This window comes from Brienomyrus brachyistius, chromosome 1, assembly GCF_023856365.1.
Source record: "Brienomyrus brachyistius isolate T26 chromosome 1, BBRACH_0.4, whole genome shotgun sequence".
In the NCBI taxonomy this organism is placed as follows: Eukaryota; Metazoa; Chordata; class Actinopteri; order Osteoglossiformes; family Mormyridae; genus Brienomyrus; species Brienomyrus brachyistius.
Genome location: NC_064533.1, coordinates 4,845,049 through 4,857,323, shown reverse-complemented (window position 1 = coordinate 4,857,323; position 12,275 = coordinate 4,845,049). Strand labels below are relative to the sequence as shown.

Here is a 12,275-nt window from a genome sequence, read left to right as displayed (position 1 = left end):
GAATGTCTTATGAGGAGAGGTTAAGGGGGGACATGGTCTAGGTATGTAGTTACAGCCAATCAGATTTCAGCAGGCTATAATTACCCATGTACATGACCTAGGATCCTGAAATTTGGTGCTATGGTGCAAAGTAACACTGATCACCCTGACGGTGGCTGTGTTCTTCATCTTGGCCCATATTTACTGAACTGTGAGTCACAGAAAGCAAATTCTGTTTTCTGCAGATTCCTTGGTTCCAAGCAGCCATTTTTGCTAATGAGATCGTCAAACTCTGCCCCTTAGATTGTTAGCTAATTTGCAAAATGTGCAGATTCTACTTTTTTGAACCTGACCTAAACCGTTCATCCGAATCACACAAAATTTGAACTGCAATATATTGAGACCATTTAGACAAAACGTTGGGCTACAGACCAACGAATTTCTTGTTGAATTTGTGATCCTATTGTGGGTTTAATATAGCTCACTTTTTCTTAAAGTAACATAACTAAAAATATACATACTGGCGTTTTCACAGGCTATTGTTCAAAGGGGCTTCATGAGTTGGCATTAATACATCCAGGTTATATGATTGTTATATCAACAAATATAAATATTTAGATATCACTTTGAGAAATGCTGTTCCTGACCTAATATGTGTGACTGTTTCTGGATGGTATAATTTTTATATTTTGGTGGTGTAAGCACAAGTACAGTATAGTAGAACGGAATGAATATGATTGTAGCAAGTAGGTGTAAAAGGCGTTTTACAGTGTTATCACAGATTTTGTGAATTTATGAGCATGGTTTGTTGATCATGGATAATTTATCCATTTAGACAGCATCTACGCTATAGTACTGTATGTGTACCGAGACTGTAGTTGTGATGACTAAGACAGCATTTGACTTATATGCTGTACAGTTGAACTTTGCCTCTTTGCAGCGCTTGATTTTTTAACGTGCCCGTTTTCCTTACGATTTCGGTCTCTTCTGTCAGAGGGAGTGGATGGAGACTCAGCTGTTACTCTCATGCATTCTGCCGATTTATGGGTTTCAACAAGCAGGTAATTTAAGTTCACCCTGCCTTTTAAACACCGGGATTAGCTTTGCTCCTGAGCGGCATACAGATTTAAGTCATTTACCCTCGTAGCTATATATTAACGTGAAAATGTAAAATTCATTTTAATGAACGTAAACGGCTCTAAAGGTGGGGAGGGTGTCACCTACTGGCACACTCCAAGGTCAGCGCCTGGAATTAAAACAAGTGCATTTTTTTATTTTTAATTAAAATGTTTTCAGCGCACATTCCATGCCTTGCGTTTGACATTGGCTTTCCTGGAACAATGTGCACGGCAGAACTACGATACACTACTTTTCCACAAGAATTCGTCCAAGGATTTCCGCTCAAATAAATGTAATTAAATCCCAACTGCACAGGACAGTCGAGCTCTCACAAATAATAATAGAAAAAACACTATTTTTGCGTTTGAATTATTCCTCAAGTAAATCGGCGTTTCTGAGTGTCCCTTTGCTACGGGTCAGCGGGTCTGTATAAAAGTATTAAATTATGTTGCATAATAGGCCTATTTTAGTTCTCGATCGGTTCCTCCGAGTTACTAGTGTATTACTTGCGCATTATTAAAACGCAAGAAACAAGCGGCTACAGTAAAAACGCTTTATTTGAAAAGTCCGCACTCCGGCCGCAAACGACAGAAAACTACACCTATGCATTTTTTCTGTTTATTTTAAGTCGCTTGCATCAGCAAAAAGAGGAAAACAAACTATCCAATGAATGTAGCGGAAGGGCCGGGCCCCTCTCGGGGTGCAGCCCGAACCTCCGCCCGCAGCACCGCTCCGGATCGTGCAGCAGGCCGATGTCAGTGGCTGCCGTCAGTGGTGTGCTTTTCTGCACCCCCGCCGGATTGGGTGAGTCGCACGTCAGTAACCCCCCCCCCCTTCCGTGCAGTTCCCTTTTTCCCCCTCCCCTGCTCCCGGGCTGGAAGGTCTCGTGCGTCACCGCGTTTAGCCCCGGATCGCTACGGCGCGAGGAATCGGCCTGGGTCGATCCCCATTTCATGCATTTCACAGCCAGAGAGGCGATGCACTCTGTCGGCACGTTAAGCGGTTTTACCGAAAACCAGCTCACACCCCCACAATGTGCAGAAAACTCTCTTCGACGTCTGGCTCCAGCCTACACGTACACAAGCTGTACCAATCCATTCCCTGCACCACCATCGCTATGCATGAATCAACACTGCATGCAATATTAAATACTTTGAATTACTTTGTAACAATTTAATAATTTTTTTTACAATTAGCTATCATTTTTCGACTTATTAGCCTAATTATATTCTGGGAGCTGAGTCATTCATTCAGGTAGATGGGGGCGTGATGTGCAATGATAAACTAGGATAAAAAATATTGTACAACTGCATTAGAATATTGACAGCAATCCAAAACCCAGTTATTTTTGTTGATAAAATAGTAACGTTTCGCTGTACTCGTGGGGGTTAATAGAGCTGTGTTTGAAAACATCAGTGCATCTCCAACTTCACCTGTCAAGTTCATCAGAGTCCTTTACAAATATGTTTATTAATAACCAATCACACTTACTAGCCTGAAATGTACTTAGCGCCGAATGGCTGAGGGAGACTGAAGGTCACCATAGTTGCAGTACTTTTGGCGGCTGGGTCTCACCAGGTATGAGTGTTCACCAAAGTACCCGAGATGCGTTAGGTTGAATGGTCACTGTAGCAGAGGGCAGAGCAGCGTTTGTAAAATTGCGGTTCACCAAATGATGCAACTCTTGTGCAGTATTGCTCCAAGAACCCTGAACTGGTTGTTCCACGTGGCCTGAAACACATCATCTTGTGCTACAGGGTGTTAAAAAAGCAAAATGATCCCGTTTTAAATCACATTCCCAATAACAGCATGTATACATCTAAACGTGTCATATACATATTTGAATTGGTCATGGGTGTAAGTGGCTATGGTGTTTTTTTTTTAATGTTCGTCTTTTGTATTTACATATTGGTGTATTTTTCCATGCAAGGAAATTAGTTTTTAATTTTAGCAATTTTAACATACCATTCAGTTTCCACTAGTAAAAAAAACAGCCCAATGCAGACAGGAAGTCAAAATCATTTGCCAAATCTTTTTTAATTGATTGTAACAAAAGGAGCACAACACACACACACACACACACACACACACACACGTACGTACACACGCGCGCACACACACACACAATTCAAAATGCAAATATCAAATAAAGGCTCAGTCTGCAACCATATATGATCTGTTTAAAAAAATCTTAAAGAAATACTACCAACCAATTACAAAAAAAATAAGCGCTTTAAACAAGGGAAAAAAAAAAAAACAAAAAAAAAAACACAAAACATGCGGAGAATAACCCAACCCGTTTAAAGAAAGAAAAGAAAAAAAACATAAATAAGTTAGTTTTCTCAGTGTTTTTACAGTTATGTACACAGGTACACGGTCCTGTTTTACACAAGTACACATGCAGTGTAAGAAATAATTCCTCATGAATAATAGTGCCAAGTCTTATTTGGGGGGGGGGGGGGGGGGGGTTTAAGAGGGAAAAACAAAAAAATACAAATAATAATGGGGTACTGTGGATGCATACATTAAAATATACATTTTGCTGATTCGTGCTCTTGGGCAGAAAAATCTTCAATCGTGTAATTTTAAGTCAGTCTGAGGGTAAATATACTATCATTAAATTAAAAAAAACACAATATTTTAGTTACAACGTATTGTATGTTCAGTAGGACAACTCAACCAAAACATTACGTATAAATAAGACTGTTTAAACAGCCATGGCCAATGTACAATTAATACTGTAGATGTTGACCGTATGCATTTAACTTCAATTAAAAGTAGATTTTTAAAAGCCAACTCTGATATTCACAAGGTGCCAGGATTATAAGGCTTTATTAAAGAAAATTACGACTGACGCTCCAGCTCTAAATGATTAGTTTATTCAGACTAAGGAAGAATGGCATTAACTATAGATATGTTTGTGTATGTTTTTCCACCTACACACCCCCCTCCAACTGAAAAAAAACGGACTCACCATTAATGTGTCCAGAGAAAGATCGAATTAGCCAGCCAACCAAAATTAAATCCTGTACTGGAACTCTTATCATGTACATGTCTTAAAAAGCAAAAGAACTTCACTTTGACAGAATAATAAATTATACCAGGATCGTGAACACACCCTGATTTGTAAATTTTGTTTGCATCGCTTCCATGCAAATTATATAGAAAAGGATTTGACACCTTCCATTTTTTTTTTGCAATATTCTGAGAACCACACTGCAAGCCTTCAAGTCAAATCAAAAATTCACACTTTTATACAAAGGAAAAAAAAAATCTCCATAATAAAAACGTTTATGTGCTACATATGAATAGAAAAATATATACACAGGTAGTTAAAAAAAAAAAAAAAAAACGGCCAAAATTAGCAGAGGCTAACTGCAAATTGCTACATTTACTGCTATAGAGGCAGATTAACTTTTGCTGAGTGCCAGACTGTTAGTGTTTAAATTCAGTGTCTGCAAGTCTCCACATCCTTGGAAGAGTCCGAATGGGATCTGCTCCCCTCATCCGTCTGCAGTTCATTTTTTACTGAAGTATTCTGTGACATCGTTGTTTATCTTCAGCTGTGAGAAGTCAGATAAAAAAAGATTTAAAAAAAAAAAACACATTTACTTCCTCCTCGCAGAAATGCAAGAATCGAATCTCAGCAAAATATCCTAAATGGGGGGGGGGGGGTAACAATAAATTTCACCAGTTGCATCATTTTATATGTATTAATTCCATCGCAGTTGCACGAAAGACGAGTTTACCAAAAGTATAGTTTGCAACAATTTTAAAGTAGGATGCACGTTTGTAATTCTACCCGACGAACCTGGCGGTGAGACTGGAACCTAAATCATAAATCGGCGGCTCCGCGCCGAAGTGGAAAGCGGCGTAAGGTCACTTCGGATTCGGCGGAACACGTCGGCAGAGCCGCGGGGCTGCTGACGTGTTACTACAGCCTTGTTTACAGGCGGCAGGAAGCGCCGCGGCTCCCTGCAAGTTTAACCCCTTTCGGGCGTCGGCGCCGAATTGATCTACTCTCAAAATGACGCACCGAGATTCGGGGCACGAGTTAACTACATAAACCTGCATAAAATCACCAGTTCGTTCACCTTCATATTTACGCTTTTAAATGCATGTGTCAGTTTTAACAAAAAAGTTAAAACTTAAAGTTTAACTACGACCGTTCATATGTGTTACACCATTTAATCCACTATCCCGTTAAAATAATTTTCAAACACTATTCCAGTATATTTCTGGATGGACAGTTCTAGACTTCGCTTTTCTCTTGCCTAAACAGTAATGGAAAACAATGTGTTCTGCGTTTTAAAACGGATACGGCTTTACAACATTTCAAAGTATCAAACTCAGCCAGAACTTCAGGCAAAAGGCAGAGCAATCAGCCATTAAAATAAACGCATAACCAAAGAGCCTTACGAGAGACAAAAAACACCTTACCGTAATGCTCACGTTTGTGTCTTTGGGCTGGATTTCCTGGGTGTGTTTTCAACCGAATGGGGGACAACTGGGTTACGAGCAACTTCATCCGAACTGTTCCGCGATCGTTTTTTTTGCGACGAGCGATCTAGCACAGAAGAATAACACATACCGTTAAAATGACGAGGAATATAATGCATGCAAGGCGAGGGGCTTTATTAGTACCTCAGCCACTCCGATCGCTGTAGTACATTTAAAAAACATCGTGCACGGAGTCCTTACTACGTAATACACGGCAATATATGGATTTTTAGTTGCGCAGTGCAAAACTAAGCCTCGCATGGAAGTTTGACTGCAAAACTGCTTTTAGTGCATCTGCGCCTCGCAACGCAGGAGTTTGACTTCCGCCGTAAACATGATTGCAAAGTAAAATTTAATGCAGATTTCGCTCGCTGGACACCGTACCGGCACTCGCTCGCTTTCTCTTCTGACTCGTCGCCAGCTCCGTGCGGTCCGTTTGTCCGTCCGAGATGTGTTCAGGCGGCCTGGCTCCGGGGTCCTCCAGCACCGGGCCGCTGTGTCCATTAACATCCACGCCGATCTCCGCAGCGGCGTCCGCTGGCCGGGAGTCCGCTGGCGTGCAGCGCGGTCCGCCGTAAAACTCGGGGGCGTCGTCCACCGGCTCCCACTTGTACCTCCCGGGCGGAAGCGGCCTATGAGCCGCAAAGTCGAAATTCCACTTGTCGCTTTTGGCCTCCTCGATCTCCCGCAGGCGCTCGCTTAACTCCCGCTGCAGCTCCTCATGGTTCGGCATCCCGAACAGCACCCTGCAGGCTGACGGCTTGGGGAAGTCCGACACCCGCGCCTCCATCCTCTCCAGGGGAGGACTCCCATTCGAGAGCCGCACATCTGACATTTTCCGTGTTTGGGAGGGAAAAAAGGGGAAAAACAACAGAAGCACCCAAAAGCGCTGCAGAAAAATACCACGTATTTCCCCCTCGTCCGATTCAAGCACGATCCAAAGCTGGCGTATCGGCAGCGATCGCCGCAAACGCAGGCATGCCGTGCGCAGAAAGAAGCAGCCCTTCCCCGACGGTAACAGCGGCGAGTCGGTGCGGCGATGCGCGGGTAACCACCATCAAAGCTGCAACGGCAAAACCCAAAGCTGCCAAAAAACAAACGACACCCTGTCAATATCTCCTCTGAGTCCAATAAGAGAATGGAAGGAGCAGACGAAACTCTTAGGATCCCAATATGGCGATGGCTGAGAAAAATGATTGACACCAGAGCTATTTAAACAGAGCGAAAGAGCCATTGGCCCGAGCCGGCGGTCCGCCCACATTTAAGGTGAACCCGGCTGTGCGACACGGTGCCAGTCCGCTGGCCGAGGTGGAACCGTGCCGACGCTTGCAGCCTTATATTCGGCCACATTTCAATTATGTATATTTTCAGAAAATGTAAAAAAAGAAAATGCTTTTAACAGTGCAAAGCATAATAATTGTTATTATGCAGTCTCTGCCCACTATGCAGACTGCATTCCTGCAGAATATCACTGTCTTCTGTTTGATTCTTTTGGCTGTTGAGCATTAAGTATATTTATTGAATTGGTTTAAGCACATGCTTCTTTTGAATTAAGTCATATGTAAAAATGCGGAGTAATGCACGAGTATATAAAGGGATTTTTTTGTGTGTCTTATCCAGTATTCTTTAGGCCGCTTTTTTTGTCTTGATTTAGTTTCGTATTTTTGGAAACGGGCTGGTGGGTGCGGCGAGCCAGTTGTGATCTGAAGTGTTTTGTTTACGCTTAGAAATCACTGCCCCAAAGCGGAGTGAATCCAGCGTAGTAAGTGTATTCGCGCTGTCAAACCGGAGCAAGGTGCCTTGGAAAGCTCATAAAACCCGCCGCGCTTCTGGATTCGGTCGTTTAAGCTAGGTTGTATTTAAATTAATTCACTTCTATTATTTACTTGAAATCACTTGAAATTGTTGAAATGAAGATATTGTGGTCAGAGGTGAGGCATCTCATTACACCATATGATTCTCTCGGTCCTGGTGAAATGAGTGCATTTACTCGTAGGTTCAGCAGGAAAAAATGTTCCCCGTAATCTGAGCAGTGACATATTTTGTCCTTGCAGCAACCAGAGCTGAAGCCTGAGTTTACGCTGTACATTTTTAAAACAACGTTGGCACCCATTTCAGAAGTTGAAGAACAAACAGTTTAGTCCGCGGTTCAAACGACTCCGATTTTTGTAGCAGTCAGTCTGAATTATCACAGCCCCCCCGCCATTGACGGCGAGTGACAGTTGACATAGGTTTTGGAGAACTTCACTGAAACAGAAAATATAGACTAACCACTCCCAAACCCAAGAAAATAAAAGGTCAGACACACATGACTACATTTGCCCCATGATAAATTCTATTTTAAAGAATTACACATCTTATACAATGTTTACACACATTTTATGCAGTCAAATTAATATAGTCCATTTTTTAAAAATGAGATACTGAACGACAACTGAAGAAAGCTGACAAGTGAAGGAAGGCCAATCCTGACACCTAGTGGTAGGACTGAAAACATTCAATTTCAGAGAGAGTCATCAGGGGGGACATCAATAGCAGCCTTTACAACAGTAGCACGGAAATTTGACTGCGTATTTACATATTTATTCCATCCATCAGTCTTCCAATCGTACTTTGGATAGAGTCACAGACTGGTCTGGAGCCTACACCATGTAGTATAGGGCAGAAGACTGGGCTACACCGTGGACAGGACACTGGATCACCCCACTGGATCATCCCACTGGATCACCCCACACACAGAAACTAGGGGACAGCAGAGATGCCCACTGAGCCACTCTGCCCTCTAAAGGCAAAACACGTCAACTGCACTGACAGTGGAACTGAGAAAAAGGCACAGATGTTTAGCCTGATTTTTTTTTTTTTGAGGGGGGGGGGGGGGGGGGTTGTAGGTATTCTGATTTTCACACTGTTTTCTTCCAAACTGAGCATATCTGAAGTTAGTTATTTTATCACAATGTAAAACACACCTGATTTTGGTCATCACTGGTTTTACAGTGTTCAGTCTTTGTGTGGCAGCACTGGGCTGCTCAACTGGAATACAGTGCAAACATACCCGAACGTTGCCTTAACTGGCATCACTGATGATGTGGTTTTGCTGTTTTTATTTATTTTATCATTTAGTATTATTATTTAGTATTATTTAGTATGGCATACAGTGCCATACTAACCCTTAAATATATTTGGTATACACTACAATATTGTCCTCAGCCATAAAGTCAGCTGACTGTCCAAAAGTAGTTCAGCGAATCACAGGTGTCTGGAAGCACATGGTCCATCATGCCTCTTACAGAGAATTTGAAGAAGGGTTACGAGGTCAACCATTTAAGCATGTAGAAGTTCCTCTTGCCCACCTTAAGCAAGGTCAGCCCGTTGGTCAAGATGTGGCTGTCCTGCCTGAGCAGCTGCTCCGGACAGGCGACCCGGCAGTGGTTCAGCCACACTGCCCCCTCCTTCACCATCCGGGACCTGCCCGGTATGAGATGCATGGTTAACTGGGCCACAAGATCCATCTTTAGATTCTGTTCTAGTTTACTCTTCTTGTTAGCCCTTGTATGTTTTCGAAAGTACGAGGAAAATGAATTATTTTGCCACCAGAACCTTGGACACAGAAGACAACTGCTTCCACAAGACTTCGTTCCAGCTCAGAAAACAATCACCCAAGATAGATAAACATAAAGCAACACTGAGTTAGGGCTATGGTCAGCATTGTGGTTAGTATAAGCTGATGGTTGCTGGTTCCGACCCAAGCTGAAGCCCTCACAGACTACATCGTATTGTCTGAGAAGTGGTGTGAGGTTCCAGTGCTTCATAGCTGCAGGATGTAGCAGACGGCTGCCCTATACTTACCCACGGGGCCCATCGGGAACAGCCCCCGCTTTCCTGCAGACGTCCAGCACGGTGATTCCCGGCTCCAGCACCAGCTCACAGACAGGCACCTCTCTAAATAGCTCCTGCAGCTCCACATCACTCATTTCCTGCAGCGCCTCCAGGCTGCCATGGTAGAGGGCGTCCGTGCACCTGTCAGCATGCAGTGAGGTAACAGAGCAAAGAAATGGAGTAGCATGGATGATTCCAGCAGGGACCACTAGAGGGAGCCACAGTTAAAGGGGAGCGGCTTGCCTCCGGGCGCTTTCCACACCGTCTTCGCCGTGGACGAGTCTGGTCACCTCTTCCGCCAGCCGCCGCTGCGCAGACCGTTTGCCGGGGTCCTGCTTCTGCTCCTCTATCACGTGTCCCACCTCCTCCAAGGAGAGGAATGTGAACAACCTCAGGTACCTGCATCGGGGAAACCACCGACAGATCAGGGAAGACGGCACATTCACGACTGGCTCTCATGCACAAACTGGGGAGATTCATAGACAACTTCCGTCATTGCTGTGAGCGTGTACAAAATGCATCCCATAACATTGCATGACCACGTTGCATTTCACTGCAAGTTATACTCTGACTGTAGACTTGCATATGACAAATAAAACAAGTGAAACCATCTCAATAACGTTGTCTTTTAAAATGCACCAGCATTTTACCAGATATAGATTACTTATTTTTACACAGTAATTGCTGTATGTGGTACAGTGTATTGTCTGTTTTCTGCCTTTTGTGTGGCAGTGTGCTGTGCAGTCTGTAATCACCAGCAATTTCCTCTGGGATAATGAAAGTTTTCTTGTTGGTTCACCATACTGCATTGTGATAGTGCTGTGCCTGTCCCTTCCTGCAGGGGGCAGACCTGACACGCGTACCGTCTCCAAACGAGCACTTGCCTCTCCACACAGCTGTCAGGCTGCCTCAGGAAGTGCTGGAACAGCTCAAAGGGCGACGTCCGCTCCCGGTCCAGCCACAGTGCGTTTCCTGCTGTCTTCCCCAGCTTGTCCCCCGCAATGCTGGCTACCAGCGGCACGGTGAGTCCGTACACGTCCTGCCCAGTCATCCTACACCACGTGAATGACGAAGGCAGAGTCCAGATTAAACCAGATTTTTAAATCTCTAGCCTTCCCTTATGTGAAGCATCAGCCTATTCCAATTAATAATTAAAGCAAAGTAATGAGCCACGTTTACAAATTCCATTCAAAATATCGATGCCGTACAATTTTATATATCAGCCACCACCAACGCGTGGACCAGTGATGCACTGCAGCCATTTTCATACAAAATTCCAGGTCAGGACATTCAATTAACTTGTTTCGGTCCTGGATGGTTACCTAATTTGTCCATTTGGGTTAGTGTGTCATTCTTTGTGTTAGTTTGCTTTTAATGACCTTCATCAGGACAGATAAGACATTCAGTAGGGAGCGGTGTGGTTATGGAACTGGACCTATGTAACCAAGTGCCTCACAACTGGTCAAATAACCCCAGCAGTGGAATATATGATTAATCAGATAAGTGCCTGTTTTCGTTTAGCTGATTCCACCAGGATCTTTTAACATACATTGAATCCATCACTTAATCAGATATTCTGCACTAGTTATGAAATACGGTACTATTGCATTGTGATGAATATTACAGAACAGTATGTATGATTATCTGCATGGGTCCAGTTACTTATGAACGAATTCTTGTCCCGACGCGATGTTGCCGAGCTGGTCTGCTCCCCCGGCCTGGATCCTGCAGTCCTGGTGCTGATGTAGGTGATAGAAGTCGTAGGCTTGAAGGAGCTGGTACGTGAATTCAGTCAGATTCAGGCCCTCGGCACTCTTCAGTCGAGACTGAACGCCGTGTCCGCTTAATAGCGCCCCCATTCGGAAGTGCCTCCCCACCTCGGACAGGAAAGATACGGCGCTCCATCCGCGGTACCAGCTGGTGTTGTTTAGCACCGTCACCGATCCAAGCTTCTGGGGCTCGCTTGAGAAACACAGTTCATGATGAATGAATAATCGTTGCAGGCAATTTCTGACGGCCCTGGCGTTCTCCTTCACTGCACCGACTGATAGCCGGTCCCGTTCCACGGTCTTGCCGCAAGGATCCCCGATCTGGGCAGTGGCTTCGCCGATGACTGCTACGACATTATGTCCGGCGTTACGGAAGTGCATTAGGGCGATGACGGGTAGCAGGTTCCCGATATGCAGGCTGTCGGCCGTGGGATCGAAGCCGCAGTACACAGTCTGTGCACCCGAGTGCAAGAGCTGAGACAGAGACAACTGGCCAGACTCGGGGAGAATGTCCTGTAAAACCCCCCTTTGGTTTAACAAAGACAGAAATCCCCGTTCGCTGCTCTCGGAGGAGGCGAGCCTTGGGTAAAATCCGGAATTCACATTTTTCAGTCTTGATAATAAATAGTGTTTATGTCTCGCGAACGACTTCCACGAGTTCGCTATGGGCGCCGCCATTTTTATCATGATGACGCGATAAACAGGGTTTAATCTCGTCGATGAGAATGAAAGGACGTGGCGCCATCTACCGGCGGTAAGAAGGACCCTCAGCACCCAGATCGTATTCTGCGACGTGATTCTTTTGAAAGTTTGCAAAACACGGCTGAAGTACAACGCTATAAAAGCCGATGAGGAAATATATCCCAAATGATATGCGCGTACTTTTATTCTGGCATAATCACACATATTTTTCAGTGTTTTGCTGAATTTATGGTGGCTATTAAATGCTTCAATCCATTTTGACTTCAGAGACCAAACAAGTTATAATTAACAGGACAGAAACTTACTAGAAGTAGGTGCAATAATTTATGA

At 44.1% G+C, this 12,275-nt stretch overlaps 2 protein-coding genes across 3 annotated transcripts; both read right to left on the bottom strand.

The window, feature by feature from the left end:
* Positions 1-3,116: 3,116 nt before the first annotated feature.
* Positions 3,117-6,817, bottom strand: LOC125715731 (cyclin-dependent kinase inhibitor 1B-like). Of its 2 annotated transcripts, none has more exons than XM_048987717.1 (3): positions 5,983-6,817; positions 5,551-5,665; positions 3,117-4,661 (listed from the first exon to the last, which is right to left on the bottom strand). In XM_048987717.1, the coding sequence occupies exons 1-3, from the start codon at positions 6,431-6,433 to the stop codon at positions 4,658-4,660; spliced, it is 570 nt and encodes a 189-aa protein (XP_048843674.1). In that variant the 5' UTR covers positions 6,434-6,817; the 3' UTR covers positions 3,117-4,657. The 2 variants fall into 2 exon arrangements, with proteins under 2 accessions (XP_048843674.1, XP_048843588.1); XM_048987631.1 differs by having other exon boundaries at positions 5,539-5,665; positions 5,983-6,810.
* Positions 6,818-7,911: 1,094 nt separating this feature from the next.
* Positions 7,912-12,086, bottom strand: LOC125715600 (tyrosine--tRNA ligase, mitochondrial-like). Its single transcript, XM_048987385.1, has 5 exons — positions 11,137-12,086; positions 10,359-10,526; positions 9,718-9,873; positions 9,445-9,615; positions 7,912-9,063 (listed from the first exon to the last, which is right to left on the bottom strand). Exons 1-5 carry the CDS (start codon positions 11,928-11,930, stop codon positions 8,904-8,906), a joined length of 1,449 nt encoding a protein of 482 aa, XP_048843342.1. The 5' UTR covers positions 11,931-12,086; the 3' UTR covers positions 7,912-8,903.
* Positions 12,087-12,275: the final 189 nt, after the last annotated feature.